The 18,553-nt window shown below is 23.9% G+C and overlaps 1 protein-coding gene across 1 annotated transcript; it reads right to left on the reverse strand.

The window, feature by feature from the left end:
- On the reverse strand, positions 1 to 6,699 carry LOC122511628 (lysozyme 3-like). Its single transcript, XM_043627003.1, has 4 exons — positions 6,505 to 6,699; positions 1,428 to 1,622; positions 1,153 to 1,226; positions 1 to 319 (listed from the first exon to the last, which is right to left on the reverse strand). The coding sequence occupies exons 1-4, from the start codon at positions 6,560 to 6,562 to the stop codon at positions 185 to 187; spliced, it is 462 nt and encodes a 153-aa protein (XP_043482938.1). The 5' UTR covers positions 6,563 to 6,699; the 3' UTR covers positions 1 to 184.
- Positions 6,700 to 18,553: the final 11,854 nt, after the last annotated feature.

Genomic DNA, 18,553 nt, shown 5'->3' on the forward strand with positions numbered 1-18,553 from the left:
TTATATTTACTATGTTTATTGACTCTTCATTCTTTTTTTCATTTATTTTTTTCAAAAAATTTCTTCTTTTTTTACTTAAAACGCAAAAAAACAATTTTTTTTCTTAAAAAATAGTGATAGATGTGATTAAAACGAAAATGAAGTTTACTTAATTAAATATTTTAAGACTGTTAATGTATTATAATTAGCCAAAAGTGGTTATGCAAAGTTTGTAAGGAGTTTCATATGCTGGATCTAAAGGAGCAGAACATCCATATCCTCCATGACGATGGATTCGAGCATAATCATCGCAATCAACTTTGCCGTCACCGTTGCAGTCCTAAAAATAAGATTAAATATTTTAATTAATTAAAAGTACTTAAATAATTCGATACTTACTCATACTACCTATTATTAAACTTATTTTCTATTTATTTATTACTTATTTGCTTATTCATTTATTTCAATTATTTTAATTATTCATTATTCATTAACCGTTTCTATTGTTAGAAAAAAAGTTATTTCAATTATTGTATCACTTTATTTCTATTCAAATTTACTCTCTAAATTTTAATTAGTAGAAATGTTTGCTAATTTGAATTAGTGACTATTTGCTTTTGAATTAGTAAAATTTACTAATAAATTAGTAGAAATTACTATTTATTAGTAAAAGTATTATTTCAGTATTATTGTATTAATAAATTTTACTAATAAATTAGAAGAAATTACTATTTAAAAAAGTATTATTTTTTGGTAAATTTTACTAATAAATTAGTAGAAATGACTATTTATTAGTAAAAGTATTATTTTATTAGTAAATTTTACTACAATTAGTAAATTTTACTACTATTAGTAAATTTTACTACTATTAGTAAATTTTACTATTATTAGTAAATTTTACTAATTCAAAAGCAAAAATTCAGTCACTACTACAAATTAGTAAACATTTTTACTAATTCAAATTTAGAGAGTAATATTTTTATTTTTTATTATGTGCTAAAATTATATTATTCTCAAAGTTCATAATAAATAAATAAATAAATAATCAATAAAGAGCAGTAATTAAACAGATTACTTTAAATAATTTTAAATTTAATCAAAAGAAGTCATTTTTTCTTTCTAGAGAAACAATAAGTAATTTTTAATTTTAAAAATAATATGATTACCGCATACCTGACCATATTTAGTCATGTATCCTTGAATCGCTCTAGCGGCACAGAAAGCGTCGTTGACACAATTTGCAAAAGCTGTAATCAAGTATTTATTAATAAAAATACATATATAAATTAAAAAAAGAATATTTTTTCAAAATACACTTCAAAATATAATTTTATATTTTTTTTAATTATAATAAAAACGTATATAATGATAATACTCTAAAATAGAATATTGAGAATTTTTTTTTTTAATCTCGAAAAGAAAAAAAAGAAAAATTCAATAAATTATACCGTCTTTTGAATCAGGTGATTCGTTATTGAATGTCGGTTTTCCTGCATCATGCCAATAGCCCCAAGTTATTCGAAAAGGCCCACAAACATCTCCATTGCATTTTAGAGTTGTGTTACAGCCAGACGACGCTTCGCAAATACATCCTAGACAAGTCTGTGAGACAGGTTCTGCGGGGTTCGATGGCTGCACTTGGCCTTCAAGATAAGAAAACGAGCATTAAAAATACAATTTTTATCAATTTTTGACTCCTGCTTTAAATTATTTCAAATTATAAGTAAACATTATAATTTAGTTAATTAATTAATTCTAATTAATATAATTATATAATTAACACTCTTAATTATAATTAATATTCATAAATATTCTACCTAAATTTCAATTAATAAAAATGTTTTACTAATTTGAAATAGTTACCAACTTTTTGCTTTAAAATTAGTAAATTTTACTAAAAAATTACTTAAATTAGTAGAAATTACTACTTATTAGTCAAATTTACTAATTCAAAAGCAAAAAGTCAGTCACTAATATTCTAATTAGTAAATATTTTTGCTAATTCAAATTTAGACCGTTAATTACATAATGATAATTAATATTTTAATATGATATATTAATTACATAATTCAATTTTTTAATATTTATTTATGTAACTTATTTTTTATTTCGAATTCTAAATCAATTTCATTTTTTAATAAAAAAAAAGTAAAAAAAAGTAAATAATTTATAAAAATAAATAAAATTAGATTAATAAAAAAAGTAAATAATTTATAAAAATACTTCCTTTATGAGGAAGTAATAAATAAAATTAATAAAAAAAAACGTAAATAATTTTAAAAAATAAACAAAATTATTTAAAAAATAAAAAAGTAAATAATTTGTAAAAATAAAGAAAAATTAATAAAAAATGAAATGGAAGGGAATTATTTAAAAGAAAGCAAACAAAAATGTTTTCATTTACTTTTCATGTATATACATGTATGTTTAAACAGAGGTTGAAATGCGATTTATTAAAGTGAGATAATTTTTAATTTAAAATTCCGCCCAAGTATAAAAACCGTCTCAAAAAATTATAATACAAACTTGGAATTCATTATCTTATATTTAAAAATGAAGTGGCTACGAAAACAAAATTTATAAGGAAATGTTAGACGTGACTGCAATTTCAATTTTATCTTCCTTTTTAGAAAAAAAAAATCCCTCCTCACATTACCACGTGTTTCTATTGTTCTTTCCATTGTTTTTATTCCTCTAATTATCCACATTTTTCTATTTTTTCTAATCAACAATCACAATTACCAATTTTACCAAATAATTATAATAAAATTACATTAATACATTAATATTTTAATTTCAATAAATAATAATTAATTAAAATAACAACAACAATAAATATAAACTATAACAAAAGCAATAAACAATAGCAAACAACAACAATAACAACAGATAATAACAAAAGCAAAAATAACAATATTAATTAAGATAAACTCTTTATTTTTCAATAAATGATTATTTCATATTATTTTTATTACTTTTATTTAATATTAGGTAGATAATTAATTAATATAACAATTAGTTTATTATTAAATAATGAATTTCTAGGATAAATAGTTAATTATTAAATTACTAATTACTATAATAATTATAGTTAATTATTGCAGATAATTAATTAGTTTAATAATTAGTTCATTATTGCAGATAATTAATTAGTTTAATAATTAGTTAATTATTACAGATGAGTAATTAGTATAACAATTAGTTTTTTATTAAATAATTAATTACAATAATAATTAGTTGATTAGTAGGTAATTAATTAGTACAATTATTTTATTATTAAATAATTAATTACTATAATAATTAGTTAATTAGTAGGTAATTAATTAGTATCATAATTAGTTAATTATTAGTTAAATAATTAGTATCATAATCAGTTAATTATTATATATAAGTAACTCAATTTGATTAGTAACTTAATAAATATTTAAAAAAATTTAAATTACTAAACAAAAAGATTAACTTTAGACACAAAGAAAATGAAAAAAATAAAGAAAAAAAAGATCCATTCTTGTTGTGCCGTTTAGAATATAAAAATTTAAATTCGAATGAAGAGAATGCACTTTTGGGCAAACGAAATTTTTGTCCTTGAACTTGGCACGTTCAGTTGAGACTAGAGATGAAAATAGCAACAAACATCATTGAAACCGGATTCTTATCATCAACGATCACTGCACTATAATAAAATGCAGCATTTTCAAATATCGTAATGCATCCGGTCGATGAGACTTGTTTTGAAAATGCTTTATACGTGACAAGTGATGGACAGCATTTCAATTTATTATTCATTGTTTATCTTAATTTATTGCTGGCTTTCTTAATTCCTAATCTATACTATTTATCAGTAATTATGATGTTCATTATATATTTACACTTTTCTTCATTTTTAATAATAAAATGCATAATTTTCAATAAACAGTACATAAACAAAAACAAAATTCCTTTAGTATTTTTGCTCCAAGATTTTGAATTAATTTTATGTTTTTTATTATTAATTTTATTAATAATTTTATTATTAATTAAATTTGCACGTTTTTCATTTCATCGTTTAGATCTTTAGTTAACATTTTTATTACAATATTATTAGTACAAATTTTTATATACTCTTCTTTTCATTCTCCTTTCCAAAAATTTTAAATCATTTCTTTATTTTCAGTTTATGTTTATTTATTTATTCGTTCTTCCTTCTTATTCTTTTTAAAAATTTAAAAAAATTTTTTTATTTCAAATTTTATAGTCTTATTTATTTACCGGTTTTTCTTTAGTCTTTTTTTTAAAAAACTTTAAGTATTTTTTTATTTTCATTTCATTTTAATTATCTCTATTAATTGATTCTTAAAATTACGAGAGCAATAATTTTTCTTCAGAATAAGTTTAAAATTATTTGTTTTAATTTATCTGTATAATTATAGATAATTATACCATAAATTTCTTATATTATCGAGATAATAATTTATGTTTAAAAAAATGGTATTGTTATTATAATGATTAGTCATAAAATTCTGTGAATCAATAAAATAAAAGTTATGAAATCTTCATGTAAAATTTTCAAGGTAAGAAAAGCATATAAGGAGACAATCCAAAGGTGTTATAATACATCGAAACAGTCTCCCATATATGTAATCGCAGGCAATTTAAATTTATAATATATATAATACGAAATATTATAATTTCAAAAACTATATCAATAAATTATAGAAATTAATAAATTCAAAATTTTAGAAATTCTATTATTTTATTATTTTTTCTCTCTCTAAATTTAAATTAGTAAAAATGTTTACTAATTTGAATTAGTGACAGACATTTTGCTTATGAATTAGTAAATTTTACTAATTTATTAGTCAAATTTACTAAATTAGTATTTTATTTACTAAAATTAGTAGAAAGTACTTTTTATTTGTAAAATTACTATTATTACTATTTAAATAGTTTAACTATTACTTAATTAGTAAAATACTATTTATTAGTAAATTTTATTAATTCAAAAGCAAAAAGTAAATCACTAATTCAAAGTAGTAAACATTTTTACCAATTAAAATTTTTAGAAGTTATTATTGTAGTCACTTAATTACTATTATTGTAGTTTTTTATTACTATTATTATTATACTATTTTATTATTTTTCACATTTTTTTATATTAATACCATTTAATTAAATGTAAACACAAGGGCATTAAAATTTACGAATCCAATTTTATTATTGATCTCAATAAGAAGGACAAATATTATTTTAAAAGAGTGAAAATTGAATTGAAACTTTTTGTTTGATATACTATATAATTCATTTCTCTTTATTTGTCTCAATAATTAAGAAAAACTAAAATTGAATCTTAAGACACTGTTCTGATAGCATTTCTACAAACTTTGAAAATATTGGATTAAATTTACGAAAACTTATATAAACTAGAATATAAAAGTAAGTAAGAGAAAAAATTCAAAAAGAAAAGAAAAAAGGAATTCACAAGAATAGATTAAAAATTTGAAAAAGAATTGCATTATGTAGATTTTCACAAAAGATTTTAATTACCAAGAGTCATGAGAGCATTCACGTAAGAGAATTGCAATTGTGCGTGTAGCGTTGACCGTCATAATTCTATATCGAATAAAAACATCCAAGGATCCGTAAATTTTTTTAATTATACCGTTAACGATAAAATAGAAAAATGGGTGAAAAAAAAACAAAATTGCTTAATTTAAATAATCGGACAATTTACTGCTAACGTTCTGTATAAGAAATTGCTTGCCTTCAATTTTTCATTGTTTTTACTCCCCTTTTTAAATTACCGGTTAATTAAAAATAGAAAATTAATATTTATACTTAACTTTTCATTTCAAGTTAATATCAACTTTTTTTTCTATTAAAAATTAATAATTCTTAATTTCCTAGTCTAATTTATTTTTTATTTTTAATTAATTTTTCAGTCTTTTGTATTAAATTTAAAATTCACAAAATTAAATATTATAAATTATAATTGTTATTGGATTTTTAACTATCAATTTTATTTATAACTGATAATTAAAGTCAATTTAATTGATAAATTATTTATCATAATTTTAATTTATAGTTGATTATTATTCAATAACTAATTAATTAAACACTAAATTATTATTTAACACTTCAATTGTTATTTAGTTAATCGCATTATTTACATGAGTTTGAATTTAATTTGTTAACCTATTTTCCCTCCCTCAAGTGCATGAAGTGCATTGAAGGGAAAATAAAATTTTTCATCACCGCAGGGAAAATAAAATCGAAAATGTTACAAAAAAGTTACAAAAAAATATTCTACCAAATTTCAACCTCTTTTTAAATTTAATATTTAATATTATTTATTATCAACACTATCAAATTATTATAATAATTAATTAATTAATTAATTAAGAAAATTTTAGATAGGAAAATAAAACGATTACATTGTTTTTTTTTCTGTCTAAAATTTTCTTTCTTCTCTACGGATAATTAACTTCGGATACATTGTCTTCTCCGAGTTTTGAAACTAATTTTACGAAAGAATATCAAATTACTTACCGTAAACAAAAGCAGCTACAAAGCACAAGCACAATGTTAAAATTCGTAAAGTATCCATGTTTCACAAGCAACAAAAACAAAAACTAAAGGGACAAAAAAAACGAACCACGTTTCTGGTATCAAATTTTATGCTAAAATACTAATTACGAATCGTGCTTCGATTTGTTCAGTCTACTGTCCGATGGAAGTCGAGACTGAACCTTTATATACATACGTCTCTCAATGTCGAGGTGGCCGAACAAGTGGGGAATTCAAGAACATGATCAGTGTGAATCACATATAAAAATCACAAAGATCGCTATATTTTGTATTGGAATTTCGTTATTTTTTAACAGGAAAATAATTAACGATCAAATTTAGAATTCGTGCGTTTTTATTCTCTCTTAACGGGAATCCAATCTAAAAATATGCATCTCGTTTCTTTAAAGTAGAAAACCTTTTTTTTTATCTATTATTATTATTATTTAAAAGAAGAAGGATCTTCCTTCGTAAAATTCTATGAAAATAGAATCATATTAAATTTTCCCCGAAGTTTTAATAAACGGAATTTAAAAACTAAAAAATTGTACAAACTTTTTCCTTTCTCATATTATTGTTCTACGAAAAAAAAGAACTTTACTTACACTTACGTTTTTATTTTCATAAAGTATTTTCGACCATTTTCTAAACATTCTTTTCTCAAAAAAAAACAGTCCACAATGTAAATTTTTTATTTACAACAACTTTTAATGTAAATTTTTATTTACTTTGTGTTTTTTAATCTTAGGTGAAATGAAACCAATGGCCATTAGTCCGGAATTTAAAGAAGAAAAAATACAACCACCAGCTTCGAAGGATTTCTTTTGCTTTAAAAATATATTTCAACAAATAAGAGATAAAGAATATTTTTTTCGGATAGTAATTGATACAAAGAAAGAACTTTTTGAACAACAATGTTGTAGTAAAAGATATTGAAGTCAAAACTTTTAGCTACTAAATTGCAAAATTAAAAATAAAAATCCAATAAAAAAATATAAGCTAAAAAACATTGAACTATAAAAAATTTTAAGCTAAAAAATTGTAAACTAAAAAACTTAAGCTAAAAGCAATTTTTACCTACGTTTTAAACAAAAAAATTGTGAGCTACAAATTTTAAACTAAAGTATTTAAAAATATTAAATAAACTAGAAAATTTTAAGCGAGAAAATTGTAATTTTGAAATATTTTTAAATTAAAAATTGTTAAGTAAAAGATTTTAAACACAAAAATTATAAGCTTTAACATTTTAAGCTAAAACAATTGTTAAACTAAAATATTACAAAATTTATAAACTAAACTAAAATTATGTAAACTAAAATATTTGAAAATTAAAAATTTTTAAATAAAAAATTTTAAGATAAAATTTGTAAACAAAATATTTGTAAATTAAAAATTGAAAACTAAAAAATTTTATGCCGAAAAATTGTAAACTGAAGTATTTGAAAATTAAAAATTGTAAGTTATAGATTTTAAACTGAAATATTTCAAAATTTAAAATTGTAAACAAAAATATTTTAAAATTAAAAATTTTAAACTAAAAAATGTAAACTAAATAAATGGTAAAATAAACAATTTTAAACTAATATATTTTCAATTCAAACATTTATAAAATCCTTTAGAAATAATGTGTAAATATTTTACTAATTTTGAATGAGAAAATTGTACAAATGAATACTGTCTAAGAATACTTTTTTTGAACAAAAAAATATTCTTCCTTATTTATTTTCCAGCGAACTTTGAATAAAAATTCATAGTAAAAATTTAAGCACAAGTAGAATTTTTGTAAAAATTGTAAGAATTTTTATAAACTGTAAGAATATTGTAAAGGTATTTTTTTAATTATCCAAGGGATATTCTTTTGGAAAATTGTAAAAATGTTGTAAATATTATATTCTGAAAAATACTAAAAAAAATTCTTTGTAAAAATTGTAAACTTTTTTGTAAACTTTAAGAATTTTGTAAACGTATTTTTTTGCAATATGGAAGAATTTTTTTCAAATGTAGGATTTTTGTATTAAAGAAATATTGTTTTAGAAGATTGTAAGAATTTTGTTTAAATTTATATTTTTTATAAAAAACTACTAAAGGAATATTTTTTGGAAAGTTATAAGAATTTTTCTAAACTACAACAATTTTATAAAGATATAATTTTTTAATTGTTGAAAAAATATTATTTACGAAAATTGTAGGAATTGAAGAATATTTTTGAAAGTACCTATAGAAAAAATATTTTTTTGTAAAATCTTAAAATTATTTGGAATACTTTTGGTATTGTAAAAATTATTTGGAATACTTTTGGTATTGTAAAAAGTATTTGGAATACTTTTGGTATTGTAAAAAGTATTTGAAATACTTTTGGTATTGTAAAAATTATTAGGAATACTTTTGGTATTGTAAAAATTATTAGGAATACTTGCGGTAATTGAAAAGAATTTTCCCCAAAGTTTAATAATATAAAAAAGGAAAAAATCAACGACGCAACAAGTATAATTCCCAATAAAAATACCCAGAAAATATTAAAAAGTAGAAAAAGAAGAAACCTCCAACAACAAGAAAATGAAGAAAAATTGGAGAAAAACGGCAAAGTGTGGGAAGAAAAATAAAAACGAGTTAATAAGTAAATCGAAAGATTACTGCGAAGGAAGTATACGTGGAAACGATACGAGTTTCGCGAACTATCCGCGGCCTGCTGGAACTGACTTGGGCATTATTACCCAAGTTTCAGATTCTGTTACGTATCTTTCTATCGCTCGCACACTCGTTCCTATTTCTCGGCTCTCTCTCTCTCTCTCTCTCTCTCTCTCTCTCTCTCTCCCTCTCTTCACGTTCAATCTGGATTTTCCGTCTGTCCTCGATGACCAAACTTTCTTCGTTTATTGGCATATGCCGGCCGTGGTGGTCCCGCATTAGGAAGATAAATCTTTGAAGATCCCAGACGTGTCGTAACCACATGTTCACTTCACCTCCGCATACGCCTCTCTCTCTCTCTTGTCTGTTAGGATTTCAAGATCTCAGCTCAACATTGATATATGTATACGGGCACTTCAGGACAAATCTGCATAAGAAACTTTTCAAAAGAACAGATTTCAATATCAAATATTCTATTCTCATTCGGAAAAAATGACTTTTGTCATTTTGTCATGTCCACAATCTTATCAATGAACGAGTTACAAACATTTCTTTCCAGTATTGAGCAAAAATATCTGTGTATTGATAGAAATCTGTGTATTGAGCAAAAATTTTTCATTTTCCTCAAAATAAATTATTTTACATTTCTTTTCAATAAATAACTACAATTTCAAAAAAAAAATATTTTCCCGAAAAGTAAGAAATTATAATAAATGCAATTAATAATTCATTTAATTAAAATTCCTAGTTACCGGGAATTTTTCGGGAATTCCCCTGAAGAGACTGCAAGAATTTTCGGTTTTCAGTTCATGGTTGCCACAAAATGATAAATATAAAATTTAAGGCTTTTTCCAGGATTTTCCATGTCAATACTTATGAAATTCAAGTCAAAAATTTAAAAAATTTCTAGCCCAATAACACATCCTCAGCTCTAAAATTTTTTTTAAACTTCCAAATACCAAAAACTTAATAACAATTACAAACCAAAAATTTTTCTAAAATTTTCTAAAATTAAATCCAAAAAAAATAATAGCACAACAAAAATTTTTCTTTCTTAGAGATATTTATATGGCAATGAGATAAAAACTTTTTTTTAATTTACTAACAATTTTTAGTACTAAAATTTTTTTCTGGTCCTAAACTATTACCAGAACAATTCCAATTAATATCGAGGTCATCAAAATTAATTTAATTCACAATTCATGAAAAGTACCCACAGCCGATAATCAGCAGAAGATGAAAAATTATTTTTTGAGCAAACTTTATCTTCTGATTACTTAGAATTGAATTTTTTCAAAGGAATTAATTATTTAGGAAAATAATTTCAGTTCTTTTAAAAAAGTTTTACTAAAATTTTTGAAAATAATTAATTTAATTTGAAGAATTTTATTAAAATATTTTAAATAATTGAATTCTTATGTAAATTTTATTATTTACGAAAATTATTGAATTTTTACGAAGAATTTTATTAAAAAATTTTTTAAATAAATTACTGAATTCGTTTGAGAATTTTTATTAAAATACAAAAAATATTGCAAATAATTGAATTTAAACTAAGATTTTCATTATTTGAGAAAAAATTATAAAATTATAAAATTAAGAAATTATAAAATTATTAAATTATTATGAAAATAATTTAATTCTATTGAAGAAATTTATTGTTTAGATAAATAGTTAAATTCTTATAAAATAATTGTATCAAAATTTTTGAAAATAATTAATTTCTTTAGTAGAATTTTATCAAAATATCTTAATCAAATGAATTCCTTCGAAGAATTTTATTACATATTCATGAAAACAATTAAATTCTTCTTAAGAATTTCATTAATTTTTTTTTAAATAATTGAATTCGTTTGAAAAATTTTATTAAAATAATATATAAAAAATAATTGAATTTTAGCAAAGAATTTTTAATATTTGTAAAACTAATTGAATTCCGTCCGTTTCTTTGTGTCTTTTAACGAGAAGAAATTCCCTTCATTCAAAAAGCGCAAAAAAAATTAAAAAAAGAATTCTTAAAGATTTTCGCGCGACAAACTCTCTAAACCTGAATGAATAGCATAAGATTTATAAATTAGATTCAATTTTTTATTTAGAAGACGTAATTAGATGTCGCCTCGAACAAAATCTAGAAATCAGAAAAAAATGGTAAATGGGTAGATGTTTATCTTCCTCGTTTTTTTAACTTTCTTTCTCTTTTTTTTGAGGCAATTTCCATTCTCCTTCATTAATTCACCTCGGAGGGTCTCGGGCTGAAGTAAATTGATGTGCATTACGTAAAGTGTTAACGAGATCCTAGCGCAATAGAGGTAGAAAATATTAGAGACTTAGTTTTTGTCTCTTCTCCAAAAAACGACAAAACCACAGCACAGGAGAGTAAAAAAATAATTCAAGTTAAAAAAAGGTAAATAACTATTATTATATTTATTAGTTTTTGTCTCTTTTTTACAAAAAAAAGGCAAAACCAGGGGAGAATAACAAAATAATTGAAGTTTAAAAAAGGTAAATAATTATTATTGTATGTATAACTATTACTATATGTTTGGCAAATAATTACACTGAAAAATAAAATTTATTTGATTCAAGTAAATATTTATTTAGTTCAAGAAAATATTTCTTTTATTTCAGTTAATATTTATTTAGTTCAAGTAAATATTTATTTTATTCAAGTAAATATTTATTTTATTCAAGTAAATGTTTATTTGGTTCAAGAAAATATTTCTTTGATTCCAGTAAATATTTATTTTGTTCAAGTAAATATTTTTTTGGTTCAAGTAAATATTCCTTTAATTCAAGTAAATATTTATTTTTTCTAAGGATATCAAATTGAGAGAAAAACGAATAAAATAAATTTTGTAATGATATTATATTATTATTATAATCATTATAATTTTATTATTATATGTAATGCAAATAATAATGTGGTTGTAATTATAAAATGACTGAATATATGTAATCGGTTAAATAAATTAAGAATAGAATCAGTGTAAGCCAGTATGTAGCGACTATTGTATAAATTCACGAACTGTGGTCACCACGTGTATCCAACAGTTATTACCTTTTGACCTTCCAGTGTCATGCGGGTCCTATACAATGACAACGCGACGTCCCAACGAAACTTTGTCTACGGAAGCACCGGAAGCACCTCGTTTCCCTCTCAGAATGCGGTAGCAACCCGGAAGCCTTTTACTGCCGTGTAGAATAAACGGAATGAACACTTCCTACCAAAGTGTGAACACTGTCGGTAATTTTCCTATTCTCCGAGAATTAACGTCTGATGGCTTTATTTACACTTGACAACGTAACGCGAGCGCCTTCAACGGGCTTCTTATATATACACACACATGTCTATATGTATATTGAGGAATATTTCCTCAAAATTCAAAATTCACTATAAAATAATCCAACATTCCTAAATTATATTTTCAGACTAAAGTATTTTAAAGAAAACTTTTGTTATGAAATTTTTAACAAATATTGCTTGGAAAAAAGGATAGTGTATAGTTACTTTGCTAACATTTATTGACTCTAAAATATTCAACATTTTCTCAACGATAATTTATAACCCAAAATTTCCACGTATATTAAATAATAATCACCACTAAATAAACAATAAAAAACTATAAATTTTAACGAGTTCGGTATTATCAAACATGTACTTAAATGACATTTGCATGTTATAATCAAAGTTTGCTCTATAAAGTAATAAAAATCATGAATGTAATAAACGCAGAAATTTTTAGAAACTCAAAGTATCATACGAATAATCCAAGACCGAAATAAAATTATTTCCATCCATTATTCATGCCATTCTGAATATGATTAGCTTGATCCTAAAAATTATTTACTCTCATATTCTGTTTGAATTTCCCTTATATTATATTATTTTATTCATATCAATTATTTAATCATTATTTTAATTTAATATTCTTAATATTTCCATATTATTCCTAGAATATAGGTCCTAGCATCAAAAATCGAAAATCCTTAAAATTCACCATTTTTTTCGTCATTTTTATGGCATTTAGCTTCATTATTTTTGGGCTCTTCAAAAACACTTTACCCAATTTTTTATCTCAGGCCTTTGGTTAAAAAATTATAATTATTAAAAATTTTTAAAAATTCGAAAAACAGAATTTCTTAAAATTCACCATTTTTTTCGTCATTTTTACGGCATTTAGCTTCATTATTTTTGGGCTCTTCAAAAACACTTTACCCAATTTTTTATCTCAGGCCTTTGGTTAAAAAATTATAATTATTAAAAATTTTTAAAAATTCGAAAAACAGAATTTCTTAAAATTCACCATTTTTTTCGTCATTTTTACGGCATTTAGCTTCATTATTTTTGTGCTCTTCAAAAACACTTTATCCAATTTTTTATCTCAGTCCTTTGGTTAAAATTTTAAATTTATTAAAAATTATCAAAAATTCGAAAAACCGAATTTCTTAAAATTCAAAATTTTTTCTTCTCCTTTATGGCATTTAGCTTTATTATTTTTGTGCTCTTCAAATACACTTTACCTAATTTTTTATTTCTGTCCTTTGACTAAAAATTTAAATTTATCTGAAATTTTCAAAAATTCGAAAAACCGAATTTCTTAAAATTCACCATTTTTTCTTCTTTTTTATGGCATTTAGCTTCATTATTTTTGTGCTCTTCAAAGACACTTTAGCCAATTTTTTATCTTAGTCCTTTGGTTAAAAAAATTTTTATTATTTAATTAATTCATTTAAAATCGAAATTTTACAAAATTTTAAATTAAAACCTTTTGAAGTTTATCTATTTACGAAAATTGTAAACGCAATTCATTTAAAGTTGAAATAATTTTTAAATTATTTAAGAAAAATTAGATTTCAAATATAAGCACAATAACTTTGGAAAACAATAATTTTCCAAAATTTGTTTTTAAATACAAATTATATTCAAAGCAAAAGATTAACTATTTATAAATTATAATGCAAGAATTAAAAATCCCAACATTTTGTTTGTTTCAATGCAAGATGAAATTCTCCTAAATGAAAATAATTAATATCCACTTTAATTAGCAAAACGAGAAAGTAGAAAAAGTGCCATCTTTATTCACGGAAGTAAACAATTTATTCTTCTTCGCATGAGAAAAACTTCTTTTTTATAATTGCAAAAGTAACCTTAATTTGATTAAGTCCCATGTTTCGTAAATTTGAAATTCCATTCTGTTCGCAGACTTTTAGCATTTACGAACAAAAAAAAAGAGAGAGAAAGAAAGAAAGAGAAAAAAAACAAGAAAGATTCTTAACTTTTCACTGGTTTTTCCTCTCTAACAGCGTGGTCGGAGACAGGGGTCGGACATGCAAGAAGAGTTGCACAGCTAACACACAAGAATGGTAGGTAACCCTCTGTAGTCGATGTTTTCGTAAAGTAAGGCAAGTTGCCGGGTATATATATATATATAGTATGCACGTCCGAGCTTTCTCCTCACTTTCTGACTTCCGTATACATATACATATACATATATAGTCGCAGCTGCAGCCGCAACAGCGGACCGCGTAGTTAATGTCCAGCGTCGTTGAATTTCAAATCGCGTCCCTGGGTTACACAGAACGGTTCACCACCGTTCCCATCGCGTGCAACGAGAATCCACAAGAGACCTCCACAAAGGTTTAAGGACACACACGAGAGGTCAGTGAGCGCAAAAAAGGAACATTCCAAGAAACTAAATCTCAAATACTACCAACGCAAATTCAGCAGAGCCACGTAACCTTCAGTTTTTTCACAAATCCTTTCACATTTGAACAAGGAAAGTGAAATGGAAGAGAAAATCAAAATTGTCCAATTTTCTTCTTTCTTTTTAGAAAAAAAGCAAGGAATTATTCAAAATTACATCGCATCACCAGTGTTGAAAATAATTTGGAAATTTAATGACAGAACAAAAACAAAATTCACAAAGTGAGCATTAAACATGTGTCTGACTTAAATCGAACCTTACTACTGAAGTACTAATTAAAAAAAAAATTATTTGGTTTAAATAACTGATTACCTGACTAAAACGTTTCTTTACTACTGAAAGTAATAAATTCTATAACTAAGAAGTCTGATTACAATTTTCTTTTTCTACTGTTTGCTAAGATCTACAGTAGTTTTAAAAAATTTGGTCTGAATAAATTAATTTTTATAACTGAATAAAAAATTCCCAAAAGTATAAAACTAGTCTGACTAAAAATAATTTTTACTACTTATATACAAAATAATAATTTAAAAACAATCTATCAGAAAATGAAAATTAATAAACATTTTAATCAAGAAGTCTGACTGAATTTTTTTTTACTACTGAATCTAATAACACTTATAATTAAGAAGGCTGACTAAAATGTTTCTTTACTACTGAATGTAATGAGTTTTACGGAGAAGTCTAACTAAAATTTTTCTCACTACTAAAGCTTATATCTTTTTTAAATAAGAACTTTGACTAAAATTGTCTTTTAATACTGATCGTAAAGATTTAATAACTCCAAAAAATTTCCACAATGAAATAATTTTAGCGACTGAAGGAAAACCTAATTCCAAAAAAATTATAATTTGTCTGACTGAAACTAGATTTTACTACTGAAAGTGTATAATTGTCTCAACGCCTGACTGAAAATTACAATTTCCACTAATATACCTATACTAAAAAACAATTCTAATTTTATTTTTAGTATGTCAAAATTTTGACTCAATTTTATAGTCAATTTAGAGGGAAATTGTTTTAAAACCCAATCGATTTGAAATTACAAACAATAAAATCTAGTAAAATTATCAAAGTAAATCGATTTCAAGATTCATATTTCCCCTCTGACTAATAACGAACTTCTCCCCCTCAGTACATAGGAATTAAAACAAAAAAGTAAATAAAAAAATGAAAAAAAATCACAAACCAAAAATTGAATAAAGAAGAAAATGATCACACTGTAATAAAGAAATTTCTCAAAGAATAATCTCCACCAAAAAAGATGAATGTTAATTACACACAAAATGCATGGGAAACGTTTTAGAAAAGCAAGAAGCAAATGAAGAAGAAAAAAGCACACACATACACACACACATGTACACAGCAGAAGGAGTATAACCAGGATTAAAGGGAATGCGAGTGGCGACCTGGAAATAATGGCCATGACCACGATGAATAGTGGTATTCACGAAGTAACAGGTATTTGCTCGAGTTTACCAAAGCGGCGTAATGAACTTATTAAGGTTTATTAAAATCTGAGAATGATGTTATTTCTGTTAAGTTTAAATTGCATTTACCTTGTGTGTGAAAATAGATTTACAACCGGTTTCTGTTTTCCCCAGCACAACAACGATTTACGCAAAGGCAACTTTAATTGTCCAAAGTTAAAAGTTATCGCCACCACAAAAACTAAAAGACACTAAATCACCAAAAATTAGTCAATTAAATTCACTAACATCTAATCTCAAAACAATAAAATGAAACTTTATCTCAAATTTTTTTTTATTTAAAAAGAAACAGTTTTTTACGAATATCAAATTGAGACAAAAAACGTATCAAAACGTTGCTTCGCAACTATTTTAATACGTTTTTTGTCTCAATTTGATATTCGTAAAAAAAACCTCTGTATTTAGTATTTTTTAGATTTTTAGTATTTTTAGTATTTTTTTATTATAAGTATTTCTAGTATTTTCAGTATTTTTTTATTATTAGTGTTTTTAGAATTTTTAATATTTTAATTACATTTAGTATTTTTAGTATTTTTGCTACTGAAACTTAGAGTTATGGTAAATTAAAAGAATTTTGACTGACAAGAAGGGAATTTTATTACTTATTCTACTTGCAATTGACGATTTTTTTATTTATGTCTGACTGAAAAATGTTTTTGATACTGATTTGGAAATGAGAAAAACTGTAGAATTTTTGTCTGATACAATTTGAACTGTTCTACTAATTTAGGGGTAAAAATTGTAATATAGTGTATGACTCAATCTGACTGTTACTACTGGAACTTTATAGACTTTAAGGTCTGGCTAAAAATTCTTGTTACTACTGAACTTAAAAATATAATTATTTTTAGAAAATATTGTCGTACAGTTTATTTACTATACTACTGAAAATGAATTTACATTCACTTAGCAGATTTTGTCTGACTAAAATTAAATGTTACTACTAGGACTACAATAAAGGTCTCTTAGTCTGACTGTAACATTTTCTAAAAATTCTAAAATTCTCTATTCTTCAGGATTGAGAAGGGCTCAGTCCCTACTCAAACTCTAGTAATTTCAGATGATTAGAATTATTAAATTTGGAAGAAATAAATTTTTATTTTCGTTTTTACCAAATTTTGATTGTCTGATAGCGTACGGGTGGACCTGCTACTACATAAAAATTAGAATAAAATTCTCTATTCTTCAGGATTGTGTAGAGCTCAGTCCCTACTAAAACTCTGGTAACTTTCAGATGATTAGAATTATTAAATTTGGAAGAAATAAATTTTTATTTTCGTTTTTACCAAATTTTGATTGTCTGATAGCATTCGGGTGGTGGTGCTACTACTTAAAAATTCAAATAAAATTCTCTCTTCTTCAGGATTGTGTAGGGCTCAGTCCCTACTAAAACTCTGGTAACTTTCAGATGATTAGAATTATTAAATTTAGAAGAAATAAATTTTTATTTTCGTTTTTACCAAATTTTGATTGTCTGATAGCGTACCGTTGGACCTGCTACTACATAAAAATTAGAATAAAATTCTCTATTCTTCAGGATTGTGTAGGGCTCAGTCCCTACTAAAATTCTGGTAACTTTCAGATGATTAGAATTATTAAATTTGGAAGAAATAAATTTTTATTTTCGTTTTTACCAAATTTTGATTGTCTGATAGCATTCGGGTGGTGGTGCTACTACTTAAAAATTCAAATAAAATTCTCTCTTCTTCAGGATTGTGTAGGGCTCAGTCCCTACTAAAACTCTGGTAACTTTCAGATGATTAGAATTATTAAATTTGGAAGAAATAAATTTTTATTTTCGTTTTTACCAAATTTTGATTGTCTGATAGCATTCGGGTGGTGGTGCTACTACTTAAAAATTCAAATAAAATTCTCTATTCTTCAGGATTGTGTAGGGCTCAGTCCCTACTAAAACTCTGGTAACTTTCAGATGATTAGAATTATTAAATTTGGAAGAAATAAATTTTTATTTTCGTTTTTACTAAATATTGATTGTCTGATAGCGTACGGGTGGACCTGCTACTACTTAAAAATTGAAATTAAATTCACTATTCTTCAGGATTGTGTAGGGCTCAGTCCCTACTAAAACTCTGGTAACTTTCAGATGATTAGAATTATTAAATTTGGAAGAAATAAATTTTTATTTTCGTTTTTACCAAATATTGATTGTCTGATAGCGTACGGGTGGACCTGCTACTACTTAAAAAT

The sequence above is a fragment of the Leptopilina heterotoma genome, unplaced genomic scaffold (genome assembly GCF_015476425.1).
Source record: "Leptopilina heterotoma isolate Lh14 unplaced genomic scaffold, ASM1547642v1 Lhet_88, whole genome shotgun sequence".
Classification (NCBI taxonomy): Eukaryota; Metazoa; Arthropoda; class Insecta; order Hymenoptera; family Figitidae; genus Leptopilina; species Leptopilina heterotoma.